The sequence below is a fragment of the Carassius gibelio genome, chromosome A5, assembly GCF_023724105.1.
Source record: "Carassius gibelio isolate Cgi1373 ecotype wild population from Czech Republic chromosome A5, carGib1.2-hapl.c, whole genome shotgun sequence".
Classification (NCBI taxonomy): domain Eukaryota; kingdom Metazoa; phylum Chordata; class Actinopteri; order Cypriniformes; family Cyprinidae; genus Carassius; species Carassius gibelio.
In genome coordinates this window covers 28,737,729-28,761,794 of record NC_068375.1, presented here as the reverse complement: position 1 = coordinate 28,761,794, position 24,066 = coordinate 28,737,729, and the positions used below count along the sequence as shown (strand labels likewise).

The 24,066-nt window shown below is 36.8% G+C and overlaps 2 protein-coding genes across 3 annotated transcripts; one reads left to right on the top strand and one right to left on the bottom strand.

Annotated features, from left to right (window-relative positions):
* Nucleotides 1-1,941: 1,941 nt before the first annotated feature.
* On the top strand, nucleotides 1,942-17,319 carry LOC128010014 (serine/threonine-protein kinase A-Raf). Of its 2 annotated transcripts, XM_052592987.1 has the most exons (17): nucleotides 1,942-2,069; nucleotides 4,920-5,086; nucleotides 7,456-7,668; nucleotides 7,851-7,954; nucleotides 8,073-8,175; nucleotides 9,168-9,322; nucleotides 9,402-9,476; nucleotides 9,585-9,726; nucleotides 10,306-10,330; nucleotides 10,529-10,656; nucleotides 10,745-10,947; nucleotides 12,219-12,395; nucleotides 13,183-13,229; nucleotides 13,523-13,641; nucleotides 13,786-13,917; nucleotides 14,192-14,326; nucleotides 14,419-17,319. In XM_052592987.1, the coding sequence occupies exons 3-17, from the start codon at nucleotides 7,561-7,563 to the stop codon at nucleotides 14,557-14,559; spliced, it is 1,794 nt and encodes a 597-aa protein (XP_052448947.1). In that variant the 5' UTR covers nucleotides 1,942-2,069; nucleotides 4,920-5,086; nucleotides 7,456-7,560; the 3' UTR covers nucleotides 14,560-17,319. The 2 variants fall into 2 exon arrangements, with proteins under 2 accessions (XP_052448947.1, XP_052448946.1); XM_052592986.1 differs by lacking the exons at nucleotides 1,942-2,069; nucleotides 4,920-5,086 and adding an exon at nucleotides 5,493-5,630.
* Nucleotides 17,320-17,742: 423 nt separating this feature from the next.
* LOC128010041 (leukocyte surface antigen CD53) lies at nucleotides 17,743-21,068 on the bottom strand. Its single transcript, XM_052592988.1, has 8 exons — nucleotides 20,904-21,068; nucleotides 20,212-20,281; nucleotides 19,611-19,799; nucleotides 19,419-19,493; nucleotides 19,224-19,334; nucleotides 18,997-19,092; nucleotides 18,780-18,863; nucleotides 17,743-18,551 (listed from the first exon to the last, which is right to left on the bottom strand). Exons 2-8 carry the CDS (start codon nucleotides 20,266-20,268, stop codon nucleotides 18,483-18,485), a joined length of 681 nt encoding a protein of 226 aa, XP_052448948.1. The 5' UTR covers nucleotides 20,269-20,281; nucleotides 20,904-21,068; the 3' UTR covers nucleotides 17,743-18,482.
* Nucleotides 21,069-24,066: the final 2,998 nt, after the last annotated feature.

The window sequence follows — 24,066 nt, the reverse complement described above, 5'->3', positions numbered from 1 at the left end:
TTGGAGTAAATGTGAGTTGAGATAGTCATCACAAGGAGGCAAATAAAGAAAATCCAGCGGAGGATGGACCAAGCAAAGTTAAATGGAGCTGCAATGAACATGATAATAGATCAATAAACTGTAAAAAATGTTCGTACTTTAAAAGGTAAAATACTGTTAAAATGCTATGATAAAAAATATCTTCATTAGTAAGATAAGTTCCTGTGCAGCATGATTTCATGTAGGCCTAATTCAACAGTAAATTACATTTTTTTTTCTTTTTACAGTGAAATTTGCTGTTTGATTTCACATTTATTGTTTTCCAGGTACAAAACAGATATTAGTCGGTTAGCATGCAGGTTGGTATAAGCCTAACATTATATAATTTAATGAAAATACCAATTTTGCTAGGCTACTTCAGTCCATAAAACCTTGTCGCTATTGTGTTTTTACGGTAAAGTATCGGTAACCACAGATGTTGTTTCTTTTTAGTTTTTAGTTGTTTTTTTGTGTACATTTTTACTGTAAAACAGATTTTAAATATTTAAAATTTAAATGAAGAAAATTCAAGTTTGCTGAAAGTACTTTCCACAGTGCTCTTGCACACACAGGAAGCCATCTAAAGAGAAGAAGTAGTATTTCATCTTACTATCAGTAAAGTAATCCTCGGCCAGTTTAATGATGACCTTGCCTTCAGTCACCAACCCACACCAGTACACTCCATCCCCTTGTGTCAATGTCTTTATGGAGACAGTGAATGACTTTCCATCATCCTCCACAGCTATGTTGCCTTGCTCCAAATACTTGACGCCTAATGGGAATGAGAAGCCTGAACAGCAGTTTTGATCATTGGCATCTCTTTTGCACCACACCCTGAGCCTTTTCTCTGTTGTCTTGTTCTCATAGGGGCAGGAGAGTTTCTGCATATACTCACATGTGCTATGTCCTGTGGAGTAACATTTAGGTTTGTGAGAAAATGTAATTATTCAATTCAATTACTGATTTTTGTCAGGTCTGAACAAATGATTCTCTTGACTGTGTGTATGTGTGTTTCGACCTTACCTGTGAGGATCATTAGCAGAAATGCTGTTATGAGATTCATGATGACTGATGGACAGCAGACAGTGCTTTGAGTCTTGAAGGATGTACTGCTCTTAAATGTTGTTGAAGAGGAAACACGTACAGGAAGTAACTCGCCACAAACACATTTAGAATGAGCATGTCTCTTAGTTCTCTATTTTTATTTTAACACGTACATTCACCAGAAATCGCTCTTGAATGGTCATCATTGAATAATTTCATGGACAAGGCCTATTGTACAATGTTATTACTATTATAACTGTTTTCTAATTGAATATATTTTAAATAAAATGTTTTTATGTGGTGACAAAGCTCAATTTTCAGCAGCCATTATGTTACTCCAGTCTTTGTCACATGATACTTAAATAATTTTGGTGCACTATTATCACTTTTTTATTTAGTATTTTTGTATTTGTGTTATATTTAGTAATATTTATATTTGTATTTTGGTGAAACCCTGGTACCTTTGTTTTCAGTATTTTGGATGAATAGAAAGTTCAAAAGAACAGCAATTATATGAATTCAGAAAAAAACGTCCTTGTCACTTATCATCATAGAGCAGTGGTTTGTACTCCTATTCCGGGGCACTGCAGGACTGCGCATTTTGCATGTCTTCCTTATTTAACACACCTAATTCAGATCACCAGCTCATTAGGAAACTGAAATGAGTGTGCAAGATAAGAGAGACATACAGAATGTGCAGTATGATTAAGAACCACTGCTGTAGATTAAACCCTGGTTAACATGGAAAAGCTTAGGGCACAGTGTTTGTGTCACTATTGATCAATTTAATGCATCCTTGCTAGTATTTTTTTTTTTTTTAGTATAATCTTTCATACTAGCAATTACTATTCCCAGAAATTAAAGACCCGATAACTCCCACATAATTAAAAGCCAGTTGTGAACTTTTATTTTGAAAGGCTGTAACACTTTTTATCGTTGTTACTGATGGGATGATTGCATTAACCAACAGAAAGTCGAGTAATTGTCACGTGTAGTTGTTCAAAAAGGTAAGGACAACATAATTCAGTTGAACAGATGAAGTCAAAAATGTTTTTTTTTTTTTTTTACTATTATTGCCTCAATTATATTTTACTTCTCTATATTATAGAGAGAAGTAGTTTATCAAGCCAGCCATTGCCTTCCTGTTTGTGTTGTAGTGTGATTAGTTCCATAATGAAGTGTGATGGATAGATCAACACACATTAGCCGTGTGTTTTGTTATTTAAAATATTAGTTCAACTAACTTTCTTAAACTAATTGCTTAATTTTTCTTAGATCATAGCATATTCTTACTGTCAGGTTTCATGGTTCAAATTATATATGAAATAGCCTAAATCGTGTTTTATAGAACTTTTTGTTAATCAAAGGACCTTGTAATAATATTTCACGATTTCCACAAGTTAATTAAGCAGCTGCTTTCAAATCTGATAATAATAAATGTTTCTTGAGAACCAAATCAACATATTGGTTTGATTTGATGTGACACTGAGGACTTATGAGGAAGTATTGGCTTCTGACAATTCAGCTTTGCCATAACAGAAATCAATTACATTTAAAAATAATATAAAACTAAATATTTTAATTTGTAATACTATTTCACAATATGACTTCATTTCCCCCCTCTGGACAGCTTGGTGAGCATATGTGTTTGCTTGGTGAACTATATTTTGTGCTGTAGCTGCGGCGAGACGGGAGAAAAGAATATGTGTTCAGGAAATCACAGGAGGACAGGCTTTATACTATTGAAGAGAAAAACAGAAGCTCAAATCAGCTTTAGATGGTGAGACTCCAGCCATATCTTAATAGCCTTATCAAACTCTCTTATATATTGCCATTGTCTCATTTTATGCTGTTCATATCTTTAGCAGAAAATAGTGTTTTACCCACTGAAGTTCAAAGGAGGCTTTAGAAGTACAGAAACTGTTGGAGTTTGATGATGAGGGTGGAGAAAGTGACTTTTTCCATCTCTTATATAGATCCAGTTTTATCTGCTACCAGATGTATTGTAAACCTATTTTCTGATATTATATATGTGTTAGTTCTCATATGGATGATGAGTACAAATGGGCAGTAGTGGAAAGTTATGGTCACAACATCCAGAGACCCCAGCTCTAGACTCAAGATGTTTGCCAAAGTATGTTAAACCCTATTATTCATGTTTGGAAGTAAGAATAAAGCGTTTCTTTGTGTTAATGCTTGTAGTTTTACTTTGTTAACTCTTGTTCATGTTACCGTAATGTCATAATTGAAACCTTCGTCTTTCAGTGGTTGTGGTTTATTTAGGTGTCTTTTTTTTTGTGGCAGGAAATGAAGCTGATGTTTCTAGGGGCCCATCGTATGAATAGAGGAAACCATTAATTTAACACATTGTTACATGTTGTTCAGAGTGTAAAAGACTTACCGTATTTCATAAAAAAGTAGTAGTTTTGAACAGTAGTGTATAATATTTGATATTTTAATAAATACATAATAATTGTCTTACTATATATCATGAGAAGGAGACTAGGCTTTACTGAGGATCATTTAAAATCTCTATGTGACATTATAAGGGCTTCTTTAAAGCTTCAAAATCTCTAATTATACTTATGTAATAATGGAGTTTTTGTGTTAAGCTGACAGCAGAATATTTTTGAAATGTACGCATCTGTGTTTTTTGGGTTAAGATATTTCAATTGATATTAAAGTGTTAGTTGACCCAAAAATGAAAATTAGCCCATACATTTCTCACCCCCAAGTCATCCTAGGCGTATATGACTTTCTTTTTTCAGACGAATAAAGTCAGATTTATATAAAAAATTGTCTTTGAACTTTCAAGCTGTTTCATGGCAGTCAGTGGATGTTGCAGTGCTTCAGTCCAAAAGAAGTGAAATAAAAAGCGTCCATCCATTAAAAAAAGTGTCTCACTTGGGGGTGAACAAAAGCCTCTAGCAAACTGATGCATTTTTGTAAGAAAAATATCCATATTCAAAACGTAATAATCACTTTAAAGGTGCAGTAGAAAACATCTTGGAAAATGTTAACTTTAGCCTGATAGCTCTGAAAGTGAACATCCCACCCTCCCCTGCATTCACCATCCAAAGCCACGCCTCCTGAACACATGTACAGGTTGGCTACATCAGTGGTTCCCAATTCCTACAATAGACTGCATCAGCGGTTCCCAATTCCAGCTCATGTTCTGAAGTGAACTAAACTTCAGCAGGTTTCCCCTGCTCAGAAAGGAGGGAGCAATGAACACTGTGTAGGGATCATATCGATCAGAACATAGTTCATGCACGTTGCTTACTTCTAAGGAGCTGGTTATCTGAATCGGATGTGTTAACTAAGTGAGACATGCAAATTATGTGTGTGTGTTTGCTGGAGGCGTGAGAACTTAAATTTAAAACTGCTGAGCTACATCGTGTGTTCTTCACCAGCGAGAAAACTTTAAAAGTACGACAATACCAGGAAGGAAGATCAGTTTCTTGGTGTTTGTCTGCCATTCTTACTCTCTCTGCACAGCATGTGTGAATGCACTGATGACGTATCCTGTCTGCACGAACAGGGTGCGCAGAGGTATGCAGAGACATACGTTGACAGGCAGGTAGGAAAGTGAATTAAACCTTTATTTACAAATCCCCCCAATTTTATGGACGGACTCTTTTTATTTAATTTCTTTTGGACTGAAGCTCTGCAACACACATTTTTAATATAACTCCGACTGGATTCGTCTGAAAGAATTAATATAGACCTAGGATGACTTGAGGGTGCGTAATTTATGGGCTAATTTTCAATTTTGGGTACTAAACCTTGAATGCAGAACAGGCACTTATGTTGCACTCTGCTCATTATTCATATCTTGTTTCATCTTTCTTTTTCAGTGTACATGATCAAAATTGGCACACTGAAGAATGAGAATACTGCAGATGTTGAGTGGCAACTCCATCCTTACACACGCACTGCCAAAAAGAGGAAATCCTTAAGTTTGGAATAGCCCAATGAACTCTTTGAAAACCTGCATTGTTCTGTCAGCATGGACATTTTCAATGTAATTGAACCTACACAGTGGCCTTTTTTCAATTTAACTGTGACATTTAAAAAGATGGATTAATTTGTTTCAGTATTATGATAATATCGTTTGCTTGTTGACACTTGCTCATATTAAATATTTTGTAGAGTCACCTGATAAACACGTTCTTTACATTTGTAGCTTTTGTGTTGATGTTTTTAGTTCCTTGTTGCTTTATTATTCCTTATGAATTGACTTGTAATTTAGTTTTTTAGTAATTCAGTTTTTGCTTGAAACGGTTTTGTTTGGTTTAAAATATATATATAAACATTTTGAACAGTATATTGAGAATGTATAGAACAGTTGTGAGGGTTTCTTTAACGCTTGGGAAAACTTTACATTCGTTAAACGCAGCACACACCCCTTTCTGGTTCTCTTGCTACAAAGTACCACAATAGCTGTCCAATCAGTGCCTCGATTCACAGATCTCCACCAATCAGAGCGCAAGATTTCGCTGTTCCGCTTTCCCTGAAATTCTTTGCTGATCCGCCTTGAGACAGAGAATTCAAGATGGCTGTCTCAGGTGAGTATTTACTCTAGATGCAAAAAAATGCTAAGCGATTTTCGCGAACGGGCAGCGTAGTTTGCAGAAATACTACTTGCAGGTGTAAGTCGCGTTAATCCATTCCGCCGCGGTTGAAAATATAAGATAATGTCTACTTTTTCAATTTTTAGACAGCATTAGCGACACTAGCTAGCTAACGTTAGCAGCTAGTCGTCTAATCCCTTTCCGCATCATGAAAACTGCATTCCCTCTTTCAGAACGAAAAAGGCACGTGAGAGGATTTAAGGATATATTTAGCTAATATGCTTTTATACGTAAGTCATAATATTGACTCATGTCTTGATAAAATGAGCTAGCTAGGAGTGCATGGCCTGTAGTAGAGTAAAAGCCAGTAAGAGTAAACCCAGCCAGCTCATCTTCATTGCAGACTGCTGCACATTTTGTGTGCTTATACTTTCAGGAGGTGTTTGTGTAAAACAGTTTTATTGTTAATACTGCAGATGTAACACGAACTGTTGGGGAGTTACTTTGCATCTCTAAATCCATTTGAACAAGGTTTGATCACAGAGGACTTATTTAGAAATGGGTAGCTATCAAGGTTTGTAGATGTTATACACACGTTGCTTTCTGGCTTGTAAAAGCTGCATTTAAGCTAGATTCAGTGGGGATGTAAAATCTCTATTTTGTTATTTATGACATGCTCGTGTGCTTGCTTAACTATAACGGTGTACAACACAAGTGAAGTTTTGCACAATGGTGCAACTGCAGTGGTTTCCAGTATACGCAATACTTGTGGTTTAAGGTTGCGAAGATTGTAAACTGCATTAAATATCATAAAACGTTCAATCTGAAGTACTTGTTCCTACGTGTTTGGATTAAATGGTTTCATTTCAGAGTTTGATAGCCTTAAGGCTTAAATTATAGTGTATAATTATAAACCAAAATGTTAAAAAGAGTTTGAATGACATGGGTTATCTTTATTTGGGGCATTTCCTTTTACAACTGTTTTAAATTTGGTTTTATTACACCAAACGACTGGTATAGAAACATATTTATTTAGGCACTTACAAGTTCCACTGACATGGTTCTGAGTTATCAGTTTTCTCAGCAGTGTGATTTTCAAATGGCTATGCCTGCAGTGTTTTATACTGAATTTTGAATTTGAAATTCAGTTGGCTACCAATTTGGAGTGTGTTTGTTTGTTTGTTTGTTGATTTATTATATAATACAATTACTATTTATTTAAATAGTTTCAGAGGCATAATGCTCGTTTGAAAATTATCTTCATAACAATTAGCTTGTCTTTTATCAAACTTTTCATGAATGGATTGTGATTTACTGAAGCACCCTTCGGCCTTCCAAAACTATTTCAAACCAAAACTTTTTTTTTTTCAGTTCTGTTATGGTCAGGTATATTCAGATGCCAAAATGTTTGTGTATTACAAATACAATTTAAATAATAATAAAAAAAAGTTATGTACTTTTAACAAATAATTAATAAACCGATGTTGACAGAAGCATACATTTAGAATCATTTGAATGAATTATAAAATTTAATAAATTATAAATGTCAAATATTCAACAACAGTTACACTCATACTCTTCCTGTCTGTGTGTGTCTTGTATGATATATGTTTCAGTGTTCTGAAACCATAAGGCACATATTTTTTTTTAAGCATTTATACAAAAAAAAAAAAAAAAACAGCAGAAAAAGATGACCAAGACATTAACGGCAAACAACATTTGGCTGGATCCCTGATCTGTTTAGTTTTTATAACAGCGTAGGTGTGAGGGAGGTTTATATAGAGATATATTAATGCTAACACACTGTTTTTCATCCCAGTCTCCAGATGAGGGCTTCTTCCTGTTTTGCCCAGGTGTGTAACTCTTTCTTGCGGCCGACTGAGTGTCAGTGCTGCTAGTCCCGGACTGCCCCTTTGGAGACACCATGTCCAACACCTCCTCCTGTTCCTCCTCGGGGGAAAACAGCCCAGATGACACACCCCGAGGTGGGGGCACCATTCGTGTCTACCTCCCTAACAAGCAGCGGACGGTGGTGAGGGTTCATTTACTGAAATCTGATTTCAGTTTAAGATGCCTTTTTTTATTTAGTAGTAGTAGCCCTTTATTTTTTTAGTAAAGGTATGGAATAGCTATATATTGTCCTGTATATATTGGTAATTAGAGGATGCGTGTTTGTGAGCATACATTGATAGCAATATGTGACCATGTGTTTAGGTAAATGTTCGGCCTGGGCAAACTGTCTATGACAGTCTAGATAAAGCTCTAAAAGTCAGAGGTCTCAGCCAGGATTGCTGTGCTGTCTTTCGCCTTCTTGAAGGGTAGGTGTCCCCAAGAATTTGACTTGTAAAATTACAATGTCTCTCCTCAGTAAGTATTTATTTATTTTTTTTCTCTCTCTGTTGTTTTGACATTGTTGTTCTTTTGTCTTTTGGCCAGCCGGAAGAGACTTACAGAATGGGACACAGACATCACACCCCTCGTAGGGGAAGAGCTTCTGGTAGAAGTGCTAGATGATGTTCCTCTTACCATGCACAACTTTGTAAGTGTACTTGCACAACGGACTCTTGAGTCAGCAAAGCTAGGTTCTCATTTCAGCAAAGCTAGGTTCTCATTTTAGAAAACTGTGTATATACTGGCACAAAATCTGAGGTTAATGCAACAAAAAATCTCTGTGGATGGTTTATGTTGGATGATTATGATGAGCAAGTACAGATTAGTTCTGTCCAGCAAATTATATATTTTTTTTTAAGTTAATTTCAAGTTTGAGGTTAACATCGATTTATAATAAATCATTAATAGTAGGCTTTGCTATATATGCATTATGAACAGACATGAATTAACGGTGAACATTAGAACACTACCGTTTAAAAGTCCATTACAGTCTTCAGTGTAGGGCTGCACGATGTGTTGTTTAAGCATCGATATCGCGATGTACAAATCCACGATAGTCACATCGCAGGATGTGCGATGTAGGCTGTCGTAGTTGATCCGTTATACATTAACTGTATGGGCCAAAGAGCGCGCGCGAGAGAGAGAGAGCGCAAGCGCGCGGCCGGCGACACACTAGATGCGTGGCGCAAGCGTCTCTGCTGCGTGGCGTGTCCGTTTTTAATTCGGCTCCCATGTTAACTGGTTAGAGCTTGCAGACTGCCTGCGTGAGACGCGCGTCTGCGGAAAACACGTGCATGCTAGAAATAGAGCCGACGCCTATTTATATTGCTCCTGTCACCGGCCTGAGAGAGAGCGAGCATGCTTGATATTTTTCTGGACACCATGATACATTTTTTTTTCTTTTGATTTAATAGAAACTGTTAGAGTAGCGTATTTTTTTTACTGTCACATATGACCAATTTAATTTAAACCTTCCTGAGTAAAAGTATTAATTAAAAAAATCATATTGAACTCAGACTTTTAAATTGTAGTCTATATTAATAAATCAATGTGAAATTGTGAGTGGCCAAATCAAGATTACCCTTAAATGCTGGGTCTTAAATCTTTTTTTTTTTTTTTTTTTTTTTTTTTTTTTTACAGGTACGTAAAACGTTCTTTAAATTAGCTTACTGTGACTTCTGCCACAAGTTCTTGTTCAACGGCTTCAGGTGTCAGACGTGTGGGTATAAATTTCATCAGCACTGCAGCAGTAAAGTCCCTACAGTATGTGTGGATATGGACACCATGACAAAACGGTATGTTCCGAATGAAATTGTCTGTTTATGTGCACTTGTAATCATTTTTATCACTCAACTGGTGTTCTGTTGCTCTCAGGTGTATTTCTAACACAGAAGACTGCCCTTCGATATTGATATATCCGGCTACCAATTCCATATCAGATTCTCCTAGGTACACTCTAACTTCACACATAAATGCACATATCTGTTGTTGATCCCCAATGGAAGATGTAGCACTAACTTATGTGTAGGTTTACTTCTTATGTTTTACCCTTTTTAGAGGGGAAATGCTGACTTCCGCACCAAGCTACCAATTGTTTATGGCCGAGGACAGTCAGTCTCTCCAGAGGCATCGCTCCACCTCAACCCCCAACGTCCACATGGTCAGCACGCTGGAGCCTGGCGCTGCTGGCCTCATGGAGGTTAGACACCCAACTAGAGGCTCATCAAGTCCACATATTCTGATGTTGTCTAATTCTTTTGTTTCAAATATACAGTTCACCCACAAATGAAAGTCACCTTCACTCCAAACTGTTCTTTCCTCTGTGGAACCCAAAAAGTAATGTTAGATGAAGTGTTCATACAGTGAAAGTGGCTGTCAAGATTCGAAAATGACAGCAGTGGTTTAAAGGGTCAGCCTTTTCTGTTTATTGTGAAGATGATTTTGGACAATTGTGCGTGACCCTATATATGTGAAATCAATAAAAATGTTACCAAAAAAATAAAAAGGTTGAACAGAGAAGAGACATGTCAACATTCTGCTCCACTTCTGCATTTGTGTTCCATGCAAGAAAGGAAGTCATGCAGATTTGAAATGACAGGAGGGTGAGTGAATGCATTTTTGGGTGAACTGTCCCTGTATGAAAGTTTTAGCTTGGTTAGATACCAAATGTTTAGAAATGTTACTTGATATCTATGATAATGGAGGTTCTGCATGCCTCCTTGATCATCTCTCCTCCATTGCATGTATTTATTCATTTGTTTCCCCCATTCTCATTCAGGAGTCGTTCAAAATCTTCACAATGGGTGAGTTTTTTGTTTGTTTGTTTGTTTTCTTTTCACTTTGACTACCTGTCACTCACATGAGAACATGTACGTTTTTTCCACATGCCCACATTACACTACATACATTTTTTGTTTCTTAACCATCCCTGATTACAATGATGCATCTAACTGCACCTCTCCATGTGTGTGAAGTGGCCCTCATACTCGTGTTGTTCACAGGGCAAGAGTCCTCTCCCAAGCCTTCCACTAGCCCACCCCACCAAGGGTCACCAGGAAGAAGACCCCCCAAATCCCCTTCTGAGACCAAGGAACGAAAGCAATCCTCATCTGATGATAAAAAGAAAGTGGTGAGTGTGTCTTATTTGATAGAAAGCCCAGATGACTTGGTTACAACCAGATTTATTTAAAACCAAATTTTGTTTGTATGTTTTCTAGCACCGGGGAGGTAACAGAGACTCCAGTTACTACTGGGAGGTGCACTCGCGGGAGGTGACCATTCTGAAGAGGATTGGAGCAGGGTCTTTTGGGACCGTCTTTAAAGGCAAGTGGCATGGAGACGTGGCTATCAAGATTCTTAAAGTGACAGAGCCCACACCGGAGCAGCTCCAGGCCTTTAAAAATGAAATGCAGGTTTTACGGTGAGTCATTTGCACGATCACGGCTTCAAATTCTGCCGGTGAGGACATTATAACACTGCCCAGTAGAAAAAAGCAGCATTTGCTGGTTATGTATGTTTTGAAGCATGGCAGCTGGTTTGAACTGGTTTAAGTTGGTCCTTAGTTGGTCATGAACTGGTTCTGAGCAGGAGCTAGTTGCTTAGGACCGACACATTGCCAGCTTAAACCAGCTCAAACCAGCTGCCAGTGTTAAATTCGTTAAGATGACAATGAAAAATATTAGTTAACAAAAACATTTTTCTGTGACGAAGACAAGACGTTGATGAGCTAAAACTAATATCTGATGCTAAAAAACTATGATGAAATTTATGCTGCATCTTCGTTAACAAGATGGGTCTAAAATGTTATTTGAGGACTACCAGACATTCAAAATACATCCTATAGGCTACTGTCTTATCCTTCAAAATGTGCATCCCTGTCATTGGATTGCAATCGGATAAGGTGCATATCTAGTCATAGTATGGCAGACGCAGTGGGTGGATAGGCTACTAAAACGCGAACTAGGGATCTGAAACAATGGCCTCAGCACCCGAAAGGATAGAGATAAAGTGACCAGGTGTCCCGTTTTCCCCTGGAGTCACAATTCTTAAAGGGACAGCATTCCTAATTAAGTACCTGTCGGTGTCGTTAATGTTAACCAACAAAAGATGTTAAATAACTGTTTTAAGTAAACTTACTGTATTTGAAAAATGAGTTTCATTTATCTCTTTCTTATTTGTCTTGTTTTTTTCTGCTCTTTTTCAAAAATTATATTTATTACATATATTTTATATGAACAATCATTTTTATAAGTTGCTACCTTTTCACTACTGTTAAAGGGATAGTTCACCTAAAAATGAAAATTGTCATTGTTTATTCAAGATTTTCCAAATTCAAACCTTGATTAAAATTTCTCCATAAGCTTAATTGATTTTTTTTTTTTAAGACTACATATAAAATAGCTACCAAAATAAATGTTGGTAACTGCAGCTTTACTAAAAGTTGATGACAAATGCAATGACTTTTCATTGACAAAAACTATCAAAGACTCAAATGACTAAAATGTGACTAAGACCATTTAGCATTTTCATTTCATGATAAAGACTAAATCAAAATTGACACTGCCAGCTGCCATGCTTCAAAACAATCTTACCCCTGCTGCTACAACTAACTAATCTCCAGTCCAAATACTCTAGTTCAAGTAAATGTCATCTTCTGTTCAATATGACTAATTTGAGACTCTTGCTCCTTAGAAAAACACGCCATGTCAACATTCTGCTGTTCATGGGCTTCATGACGAAGCCTAATTTTGCCATTATCACGCAGTGGTGTGAAGGGAGCAGCCTTTACCGGCACCTGCATGTTACTGAGACCAAGTTTGAAACGATGCGCCGTATTGATGTTGCTCGCCAGACTGCACAGGGCATGGAGTAAGATTTATTTATATATTTTTACCTGTATTGACAGCTTGGGATAGCTGCTATCCTACATGTAGCATAATTGCTGTTCCAATTAATGGATGTTAATACAACACAACTTGCTAATGTATATTACGGTTTAAAAGTTTAATACTTTTAATCAGCAGGGATGCATTAAATAAATGCATAAAAAAAAAAAGTGACAGTGAAGACATTTGTTACAGAAGACCTCGGTTTCAGATAAATGCTGTTCTTTTGAACTTTGTTAATCAAAGAATCCTAAAAAACAATGGTTTTCACACAAATATTAAGCATCACCACTGTTTAAATCGTTGATAATAATCAGAAATGTTTCTTGAGCACCAAGTCAGCATATAAGAATGATTTCTGAAGGGTCGTGTGATACTGATGACTGCATTGGCTGCTGAAAATTACATGTTCAAATAGAAAACTATTATTTTAAAATTGCAATACTACAATAAGTGCAGCCTTGGTGAAAATGAGACGGCTTTTGAAAACATTTAAGAAAAGTGAATTGCTTGTAATTTGGATTTTTGATAACAAAGAACACCTGGAACATAATGGGTGGGGGGCATCTTGAGGAGCTGCTCACACCAGATGACTTTGTTTAGCTCAGACTCACTAGGACACACTCCTATGGGAAATTAGCCCATGTCCTCTTAAATCCACCAATGTTATATGATTGTACTGCTTGGATTTACAGTGCATAGATGGAGTGTAGAAAATTAAATAAGTTATCAAATTTATACATAATTTGCTACTTTTCTTTCTTTTACAGTTATCTTCATGCCAAGAATATCATTCATCGGGACTTGAAATCTAATAGTATCCTTTCTATAATGTATTAGCAGTGCTCTTGTCTGTGTTGTGAGAGCGATCTGTTGCAGGATGGATCAGATTCAGCTAATTTGTTGCCTGAAGATGGCACCATAGTTGCCTCTGAATGTCCTAGTAGATTGCCAAGCTGCTTTCTGTCTTGACATGCTTGTAAATAAAGAATCGTCTGATTTACCAGAATTAATGCTGGCATAAGATGGAAGGCTAAGGTTGATGATTTCTCTCTTGTAATGTTGTAGCCATTCTGTGTTCTGCATAATACTCCTGAGCTCATGTGTCAGATATCTTCCTGCACGAAGGCTGGACGGTAAAGATCGGTGACTTCGGGCTGGCCACAGTAAAGTCTCGCTGGAGTGGCTCTCAGCAGGTTGAACAGCCCAGTGGCTCCATCCTGTGGATGGTGAGTAATCGTCACCCAGCTCAATACCTCATTTTATCAAATCATCAATGAGTCTTATACCTAGTAGCTTGTCACTTATGTGAAGTAGTGTCAGCCTTGAGAAATTAATTTGTACAGCTTGTTTCACTCTGCTGTTGTTTTTAGGCCCCCGAGGTGATCAGAATGCAAGACACTAACCCATACACCTTCCAGTCAGATGTGTATGGATATGGAGTGGTGCTCTATGAACTGATGTCTGGGACTTTGCCTTATTCGAATATCAGCAACCGTGATCAGGTCAGACATGCAACACCATCACTTTGCCATCTTACGGTTATGAATCAGGGATTGGTTTGTAGTTTTACAATTTGTCCTTTTCAGCCCAGAAACCTTCTGTTCAAGCTGTAAATATCGAATGAACTTTGTTCAACCCCAAATAACAATTCTGTCATCATTTACTCGCCCTCATGATGACTCTATGACTTTCTTCCTTGGAACACAGAAGGAGAAGTTTGAGTGAACATGAACTATGAAATGCAGGTTTTGATTTGTGGGTGTTCTCTTCCTGTAGATTATTTTCATGGTGGGTCGTGGGTACTTGTCTCCAGACCTCATTAAATTATGCAGTAACTGCCCTAAATCCATGAAGAGGCTCATCGTCGACTGTCTGAAATTCAAACGTGATGAACGGCCACTCTTCCCACAGGTGAGCATAAACCAGATCCCTTCTCTGGTTTCCAGCACAGTCGTGTCAGATTAAGCAACATCCTCTCATGTTTCATCCCTGCTGTTCTTCAGATCTTGGTGGGCATTGAGCAGGTCCAGGATCTGTTGCCAAAAATCGAGCGGAGTGCCTCTGAGCCCTCTCTACACCGTGCTGTAAACGCAGAAGACCTAAACCCGCTGCTTCTTCACACCACACGCTTCATGCCTCTGTGAGACTGCCGGAGACGATCCGCTCCTCTCCCAAAATGCCATGCAGTGTCATTCCCAGCATGGAATCCAGAGTTCCTCTCATTATTCCACACAATCCTGAGAGCGCCCTAATTACTTCATTGATCCCACATGTAGTCAAACCCACACATCGTCACATTTATCCACTCACTCACATTCCCGCCCTCTTTTCTGTTCCAGCTGCTTCTCTGTAAAGCTGCCTGTAGAGAATGTCCGAGTCTGTCTGGACCAGCTGCTTTCTAAAACAGAAGCAGGAAATAAGCTGCGCTCTCTTAGTACACTCATTGGATTTTGAAATCCAAGCATCATATCAGCAATGTATCAGCACAATCTTAATAACCTCCTTTTTTGAGGTATATTTTAAAATGTGTTATGGTTGCTTGCAATGTTACCTTTTTTAATTTTAAGATGAAAGTAGCATTTTACTTTAGAACAAGCAAACTAGCATGGAGATTTTTTGTTCCCTCTCCCTGATCTCCTTGCGTGAATTTCCTCGGCCAACAATAGCACAATGCGATGACTTGTATTTATCTACATTAGTCACAGAGACTCTGCTCACAGATTGGTTAGCAGTCAGTTGTTTTTAAGTCCATGATCATACAAATGATCATACGCCCCATTGCAGTTGTTTGGGTGTATTTTTAATTCCGTTATTTTTCCAATAGAAAATATTTGCTTAAACTCTTAACTAGTGTCTGGATCTGGTTGGATGTACATGTGACTTGTTTTGCCCTTAATTGTGTTGTCCATTTCAAAAACGCCTCTGATTTGGCGCTATCTTTGGGCTTCCTCTGTAAGTTGGTCAGCTTTAAATTGTGTGTAGAAGAAAATGGCACAAATCATGTTGGTATTCTCAAAGCAGTTGTGCAGTTCCTGAATTCATGGGGAAGGAAGGATTTACGTTTTTCTTTAGTTTCTTTGATAGGAGTACATTTGTTTTCTCAATTTAGAAATGAATGATTTTTTTCATTTTTAAAATGTTGCATCTTAAAACGGAGTAAAAATTCACAAACTAAAATGGCACATGATTGACCATAAGCAAGACTGGTAATTTAGTACTTGCACTTCATCCCAGTCTGTCTTCTGGACGAATGTATTGTGTTTGCATGTGGTGCTGTTAACCGGTCGCCTTTCTCTTGGTGTTGGGACGTTTGTACAGTAGCTCACACTCAGAGATACTGAAGAGGGTGTTGATTTTGTTTTGCATCTCAAAACTTAAGTGTCATTTTTAAGTGTCTGAAAACAATGTCTATAAATGTTCTTATATTTCACATTCACAACAGCTTTAAAATAAAGGCTGCTAACTTTAGATCCACTACTGGACCCTGGTTAGTCGACTAGTTTTAGTCTTGAGTGAGATGATCAAACTTGAGATGCTCTTTTGCTTCTGCAATTCTCCTAGGTCTTTGATAAGAGCAGTGAGGACAGAAACTTTGCAGCATTTCTTTCAGATCAAATTAGTGGCAGTGCAGGGTGAGAGCGTGCTTCTCAATGCCGTATTATTTTTTCAGGTGGTTTGTTTTATTCCATAAACTCAAAAGCAATCTTTGCAAAACAGTTGTGCTGTTTAACCGCAATATTAAAGTTCCTTTCCTCCCATTCAGCTGGTTTCAATAGGACTGACTGAAACCTACAATGATGGGGCCTTATGTGAGCTAGATCTTCCATCTGTCCTTTTAATGGAGTCTTAATATATCTAACTTATTGATTCAGAACTGACACTCGTACTAAAGGCAGAGCTTTGGTTCTTATTAAGCAATATTTGAATGGGGCTGGGTCCCCAGTTGAGCTGTACTCATTCCAAATGTGCGATTCTTTGTCTTTTGTTCATAAGAGATCGTTTCACATCCCATCAGTGACTTATTAGAAATGAATGTGTTGGAGTTTCGGACAAACCTTGCTATCTTTATATACTTCTGTTTAATTACACACTTCCTCTGTTATTAGCAGAGCTGAAGTGCTCCTGGACTCTTGTAGAATGATTTTGTGGTACTGCAGGTGTAGAATTGTCCTAACAAACCAGTGGTAATAATATTGTTCAGTACAAAATGAGGTAATTGAGATATCAAGCGTTTGTAGATGGCACTATATGCTTTTCTCTGTTCATAACGGATGAGAAAGCAGGATTGTCGGTTTATTTTTGTATAGATTTGGATGCACAGCTAGTTCTATTAAGAATTATGATGATATTATATGGCTTTAAAACAACAGCCAAGAAACCTTTATAGAATTAGACTCTGGTTTACGAACATTTTTTTTTTTTTGCCAAATTCCAGCCTTATTTGTTGTATGAGAAACCATAACTGGTCCTAGATCATTAGCACAGTTACTACTTCTGCCATGATGGATAGTTTCAGCATTGTCTTAAAGGCTTTAACGTCCCTCTTGATACATGTGGGACAAATACTTTTTCCCTTCTATCTTTGAAAGCACCTCATTTGTTCAAAGCACACTTTTATGGTTTCCATTAAGCCCAAAATATGATAATCAGTCTATGAGATTCAGTTTCTGATTTGGCACAAGGGCACGAAAGCAAAAGGGTGAAATTTTAGATCAATATACGACCCGCAATTTTTTTTCAGAACAGAAAATCTAATGAAAGATCAGTTTTGTTTAAAAGGATTAGTTTTGCATATTTTAGGTGAACTGCAATAATGTCTGTATAGATGATGATAGGGGTGTTTGCGAAAAATGGTGTATTCTGCCGTGTACAGTTTCCTCTTTTTTTTTTTCTTTTTTTTTTTTTAAGAAAAGATCACTTTAAATTGTATTTGTTTCAGTTTTTTTGTGCGATGGTTCAGAAAGAACAAAATTATTTTAAAACATGTAAAGGAAATCTTAGTATTTTTAGTTCGTTTTTTTGAAGGGGATGGGGGGTGGGGTGGGTCTTAAATATTGTGGAGACAGGATTTTGTTCGAAAAAATAAAAGTTGAATTCTGATGTTTCGTTTCATGAGTTCTTTCAATGCTGTTGACGACAACATATTTCATCTTTCATGAACTTTAAATGCAATTTCAGAACCGAAAGCATCTTTTCAAGCCACTCCTCGTGACTGTAAAACTTGTTGGTGGAGGAAGTTGATTTGTTATTTGGTGGCACTTCCTCTGTCTCAACAATAGGCAAAATACTTGTTTTTACCTTAACGTTTCAAAAAGGAGCGAGAACACTTTAATCCTGTTTTAGTTTAATTTCCATTACTTTGCAGAGAAAATAAGAGAGAATATATTAACAGTATTATGCATTACAAATGATGTCATTTAAAAAAAAGCGTGTGGTTTCCACTCTGTGCATATAATCACATGGTTTAGTCACCGCTGCAGCTCGTCCGAAAAGGAAGTGATCAGAAATAAATGCTGTGCATTGTTTAACTGTAGTCTATGTAACAAGTCAAAAATAGTCTATGTAACAAGTCAGTTACAGGAACATGAGGTCAAACTCAACATTTAATTAAATCACATTGAAAGGTAATCAGTACTTATATACAGTGTAATGTGGCCTTTTGTCTTTGTGTAAAGATGATTAACATGGGAGATCTCTTACAATCTCTTTATAACTTGACAATCATATGAAAGTGGGTGAATTCAGTGTTTAAACCCCCTAGAAATGTTCATATTAAGCTGTGATGGCCGTAGGCTAAATAATAATATAATATTTTTTTGTTGCTTGCTTTAATAACTTATTCATACATTCAAAATCTGATGATAATATTAATGCAGTTACAATAATTATGGGTTTGTATCACCATTTCTTAGAGGAGGACAAATACCATACACATAGAAGAAAGCATCTGTGTAAGAACTGCGAGCCATCTTGTCTTTTACTGGCTGTGTTTGGGTATTGTGAGACAAGTTACTTAAAACCCAAATGGTGAAAGATGGAGATATTTCTTCTAGGGAAATGTTTGTGATCATTTATATCCTAATCCACTTCGACTTATGTGGCAGAACAGGGTCATGGTGAAGCACATACCCAAGACCTACAAAAGGAGAGAAGTTGTTTAGTCAAGATACAAAAAAATACTTGCAATAATCATTTATACTAGTTTAGTGCTGATCTGCCTCAGCTGTGAAACCATAGGTGCTAAACAAACTTGTGTCCTAGAAATGACAATCATTTAGTTTTAAAAACTGGGGGTCTAGTACAATTCATTTTTATTAACTGAGGTAAATATGACAAGACATAAAGCCTCTATGGAAACTCAAACCTCAATAATGCAGATAACAATGACGCCAACCCCGGTGTTCAAGAGGTTTTTCTCAAACGTGTCCTTCAGCTTTGTGAAACAACCCTAAATAAAACAATCAAGGAAAAAACATGATATAAGATTAAATCAGCTGGGCTATCTGCATCTGGTTTATGCGTTTCATTAATATTGTTTTGCTATCTAGCTTATGAAGAGATGGATGTAAGTGCAGAATTACATCTGGCCAGTATTGCGGGTTTTTTTCAGGGTTGTTGCATGACTCCGGCACAATAGTCCCCCATTGTGTATGGTTAGAAATTCCACAACATTTAAACTGTTGGTTTATAATAAAAACTGTCATTGATTTTTTTTAAATGTATTTATTATGAAGAAAATAGTAAGCAATGGTAATGGTTTCTTAGGCACCACTAATAAAAGAGAAACATATTCTAAATGGGCACTTACTGTTCTTTGCACTTTGTCCCAATCATCATCAATTGTGGTATTAGGTGTTTTTCTGTTGTTTATGGAACTTTGCAAACCTTTATTAAGATCTTCATTAATGAAGCTGTCAATCTGTGAGTAAACAAGCAGTCTGAAGAACTTTTCCTCACATATAAAATTCTTCTATATACATATCTTATTTTGCCTGTTTCTTACCTGTGTCTCGTACATCAGCAAAAGGCAGGCAGCAGCCAGCTCAGCCAGCATTAGAATGAACAACAATATGAAGAACTAAAGCAAACAAACGGAGATAACAAGTTTTATGAAAAGAACCCAAAAAGTTAAACTTGGTGGACAACAGAGAACATGCAAGTGTGTGGATGCAAACATGTTCTGCATGAGACTCACAGATATAAGCAGGCATCGATTTTCCTTCAGGGCTCCGAGAAAACCCAAAAAGGAGACACAGGTGATAATGATCCCAGTGATGAAAAGAGTGTTTGCGATGTTCATAGCCTGAAGACTGGGGAGTAGGGAAGGGAACCTGGAGAATGTCATCAAATAAATGCCCAATCCGAAGACAGTAGCCCCACAGATCTGTCAAGGTAATTTCAGCCAAACAAGAGAGCCTCAATACTCGTGTTTCATATATTTGCAGTATCCCTCATAATAATAATAATAATAAAAAGTTATCTGTTTTTTGTATTTTATGTCATTCTTCTTCTCACTCACACTTTTAATAGACATAATAGCTACTGGCATTTACTTTTTTTTTTTGAGGTTAGAGGTTTAATGAAGGTCAACCCCATCCCCCAACCAACAAGTGCAAATACACCAACTAGAATGGTAAAAATGTGAAACCTGAACACGAAGGATTAATTCCAACGGTTAAGTGTGAACATTTTAAACATGTAAAAATATAGACCAAATGCTGGAATTTAGTAACTCTGAACAATTATTAGTATGAAAAGCCATCATACAGTATATCAGTCTGAAAATGGATACGTACAAAAAAGATGAAGTTCACCACACACATGGTGTACTTCAGGCACTTCAGACACGACATCTTCCACTGCGTTCTGTGAAGATATCAAACACACAGAAGCTGAGGTCAAACTGTTATCTCACATTAAGACCTTGGTGTTCTTTCCCAAACTGCTTGCATATACAACAAAAAGATCCCTGACTCAGTAAAGTCAGGAAAATATCTTTCCTGTTTTTCCCCCAAAACTGAAGGTGGAGCTAACAAGAGTTGAATGTAATATAACACATGAAACTGTTAAATGGAGCCCTGTCACTGTGTGGAATCTTTATGGTCTGTCATGCATTTCCTGTGTAACTTCCTTTACCAGAACAAACTAAAGTTTACACATTTTCAGCACTACTTGGTGAAAACAAACACAGATTTTAAAAAAAAAAAAAAAAATGAAATATGCTATCAAATTATGCTGCTGCTTCCTTTTTTCTTTTTTTTTTTTTAGGTAAACAAGCTTAAAAAAATTATTAAACTACCCAGTGGGCATATATATGTATACATAAAATGACATCAAACAAAAGCTGGACGTTTCGTGAATTTTTTTAATAAAAGACATTATTATAAAAGACACTACTTGTAATAAGGAACTATGCGAGACTGAAAAAAAAAAAAAAATTAGAATGAACATAAAAATCAAGATAATTTCACAGCTTTCATATTCTTACCTTTAATTTACTCGGTAAAGATGCTCCAAAGAATAATCCTCAATTAAGCCAGCTGGACTCACACTTTGTGACCGTGTTGTTCTTAAAGTCTGTGTCAGTGGCAGTGGGAGTGCATCGAGTCTTACTTCCTCTGTGAGTGACGCAGTGTCTAACTGACAGTGCTGGGGTGTTTAAAAGACAGACACGAAGAAAGAAAGATGTGCTATGAAAAAAGAGTGATTCAGGGTCATTATACCACATGGTTTATATGCATGTGCCTATAATACCTCTTTTAAGAGGGAGTATGGCTGTTGTTGCAATGCCTCATGCTAAAACCACACATTTACTAATACAATGGCACAAAAAATGTGCACCATACAATATAAACCCAAAGTTTCAAAGTGATTAAGTAGTAAAGTAAAGATTAACTTTATGTAAAAACAACAACAAAAAAGTTCTACTTAAATATTTTTAATTCCTGTGACTTTCTTAGTTTTTGAATTAAAACTTATTTGTTTTAATTCATTTGAACTGCTTGTTGATGAATAGTAAAGCATATAGTAAATAGTAAGGTCAACTGGCACACACACACACAGCCAATCCTGCAAAGTTTCCTCTATTTCCCAGGGTCCCCACAGCATTTTGTGAGACTATGATGGTTGCAGATTGGTTTCTAGTCTCGGGGGTTCTGTAGGACATTTTGTTAATTTTAAGTTTAAATGCATAAATCTGGTGCATTTTTAAAGCAGAATCAAGTTATTAGATCGATGAAGAGATATGTGCTCTTTCTTAGTAGTAATTTATTTATTGGTTGCATACATGTGGTTGTGAGGGTAGGGAACAATTTACACTATATAAATTCTTATAAATGTTACAAATCTTGTAATAAATGTCATACTTTCTGAGTATGAATTATTATGTGCAATAAAAAACAACTACACTAAAGCACTGTAAAATGTTCAACTGACTAGCTTCTCTCCTGTTTGGTTTCAGGTGCAAATAGAGACCGTTTTTTTGTTCTGTAGCTATAGAACTATTTTGAGCTATAGAAAACACAACCTATTATAGCCTACATACTAGCAACAGCCTAGCTATGTTATGTAGCCTAATTTGCACGCATCAGGAAGTCGCTCTCAGAATTAAAATCGCATTTTAATGCAGTGTGTTTTACTTTCATTTAATCGAACTGGGAGAAAATCTTATTTTATATTCTCACTTAATGTTAAAAGGTGTATATTTTATTTTGGTTCAGCTAGTGTGAATCCTAAACGCTTGTCTCAGGTTTACAGGTGTTGTACCCAAATTTGACCCCCTGCTAAATTATTACCCCTGATTGCCTAATCCTAACTCCTCCCCCACACATACTCCTTAACCAAGCAATATAGGGGGGTAATAATCTGTCGGGGTCAGAACAGCCTCTGTGCCATTTGCTCCATTCACATCAGCACGGGTGACACGGAAAGTAACGCAGTCATTTGTAAATTGACAGTAAACAGTCTTTTTTACTGCTTGATAATGCAGACCAGTATTCTATGATATTTTCTTTTCTTGACTCTAAGGTGGTGGGCACCAGATGTTTTGTGTTCAGTTTCATTTACTTCCTGGTTAAACCGCCTTCTGCACGTGCAACCTTCCTTGCCTCAGTAAACCACAATGGTATCGATGGTTCACACATACAGTACTTCCTGAATTTACATTATGATTTAAAAATGTCTTAATGCAGCATCTTCTGTTTACCAAGGCTGCATTTATTATGTAGTAAAACATTCGTATTGTGAAATAGTATTACAATTTGGATAAACTATTTTCTATTTAAATATATTGTAAAATGTAATTTATTTCTGGGATGAAAAGCTGAATTATCAGCATCATTAATCCAGTCTTCAGTGTCACATGATCCTTCAGAAATCATTCTAAAATTCAGATTTTCTGTATAGATACTAAAAATTCAGCTTTGCATCACAGGAATAAATTACATTTTAAAATGTCTTTTACAAACATCCATCCATCCATCCATCCATCATCTTCCGCTTATCCGGGGCCGGGTCGCGGGGGCAACAGTCTAAGCAGAGACGCCCAGACTTCCCTCTCCCTAGCCACTTCCTCCAGCTCTTCCGGGGGGACCCCGAGGCGTTCCCAGGCCAGCCGGGAGACATAGTCCCTCCAGCGTGTCCTAGGTCTTCCCCGGGGCCTCCTCCCGGTGAGACGTGCCTGGAACACCTCCCTGGGAAGGCGTCCAGGAGGCATCCGAAATAGATGCCCGAGCCACTCTTTTACAAACAGTTATTTTAAATTGTAATACTTTTTGACAGTATTACTTTTGTATTGTATTTTTGAGCACATCAATAAAAAAAACTTAATTTCTAAACATTTATTAATCATAACGTTTCCAAAATTGACAAGTAGGCCTATACGTAATTATGTGACAGAATGTTTGCGCTCCAGGACTTCTGGGGTTTGCCTGGGGATCTGAAATACAGGTAATGATGTAAATAATCAGTTTCTACACAGACCAATCGTTTTGTTTTAGAAGACCTTAAGACATCACCAGGTACCAGTTGACTTGCATGAATCACCAGGGCCATGGGTTTAGCTAAAAACATTCTTTGGTGTTCTACTGAAGGAAGTCTCTATCTTTTATTTGAGGAACTAGGCTTTGGGTTTGTATTATTGGTTTCTGCACAGTCTATTAGCTGACATTAAGTAAGTGTTTAAGATATGACCTTTTCTCTGACATTCAGAATAGATTTGACTGTTTGATGAATATGAAGTGGACTGTTTCTCTTTACTTAGTAAATGAGCTGTGTAGCAAAGTGTTATATTTTTACTGCTTAAATGTTGTTTAACCCAGGACCTGCTCAAATTTGTGATCACCTTTTTAAAAGTATCTATTCCTTTCCTTAATATCTGGCATAAAAAAAATATATATATAATGTTTGTATTTAACATAGCAACTATTTGTAAATTCTTGTAGTTCATAGAATCTTCAAATTCTTCAATCTTCAAAAGACTAGCATATACATCTATATAGCATATCTATCTATCTATCTATCTATCTATCTATCTATCTATCTATCTATCTATTTATGTTTATATTTTGTAATTGTAGTGTTTCTGCTTGTCCTTTTTAGGATTTTGCCAGATAGCCTTATACACGTTGCCTTTCCAGGTTTCCTTGATGTAA

What these genes read in the sequence shown, in the direction of transcription:
- LOC128010014 (XM_052592987.1), top strand. Translation starts at nt 7,561, where the DNA reads ATGTCCAACACCTCCTCCTGTTCCTCCTCGGGGGAAAACAGCCCAGAT. An exon ending in GCGCTGCTGGCCTCATGGAG is followed by an intron (nt 9,727 to 10,305) that starts GTTAGACACCCA and finishes ATTCTCATTCAG; the next exon opens with GAGTCGTTCAAAATCTTCAC. An exon ending in GTTCAAAATCTTCACAATGG is followed by an intron (nt 10,331 to 10,528) that starts GTGAGTTTTTTG and finishes TGTTGTTCACAG; the next exon opens with GGCAAGAGTCCTCTCCCAAG.
- LOC128010041 (XM_052592988.1), bottom strand. Translation starts at nt 20,268, where the DNA reads ATGTCGTGTCTGAAGTGCCTGAAGTACACCATGTGTGTGGTGAACTTC. An exon ending in TGCTGATGTACGAGACACAG is followed by an intron (nt 19,335 to 19,418) that starts GTAAGAAACAGG and finishes GTTTACTCACAG; the next exon opens with ATTGACAGCTTCATTAATGA. An exon ending in ACCCGCAATACTGGCCAGAT is followed by an intron (nt 18,864 to 18,996) that starts GTAATTCTGCAC and finishes TGTTTTATTTAG; the next exon opens with GGTTGTTTCACAAAGCTGAA.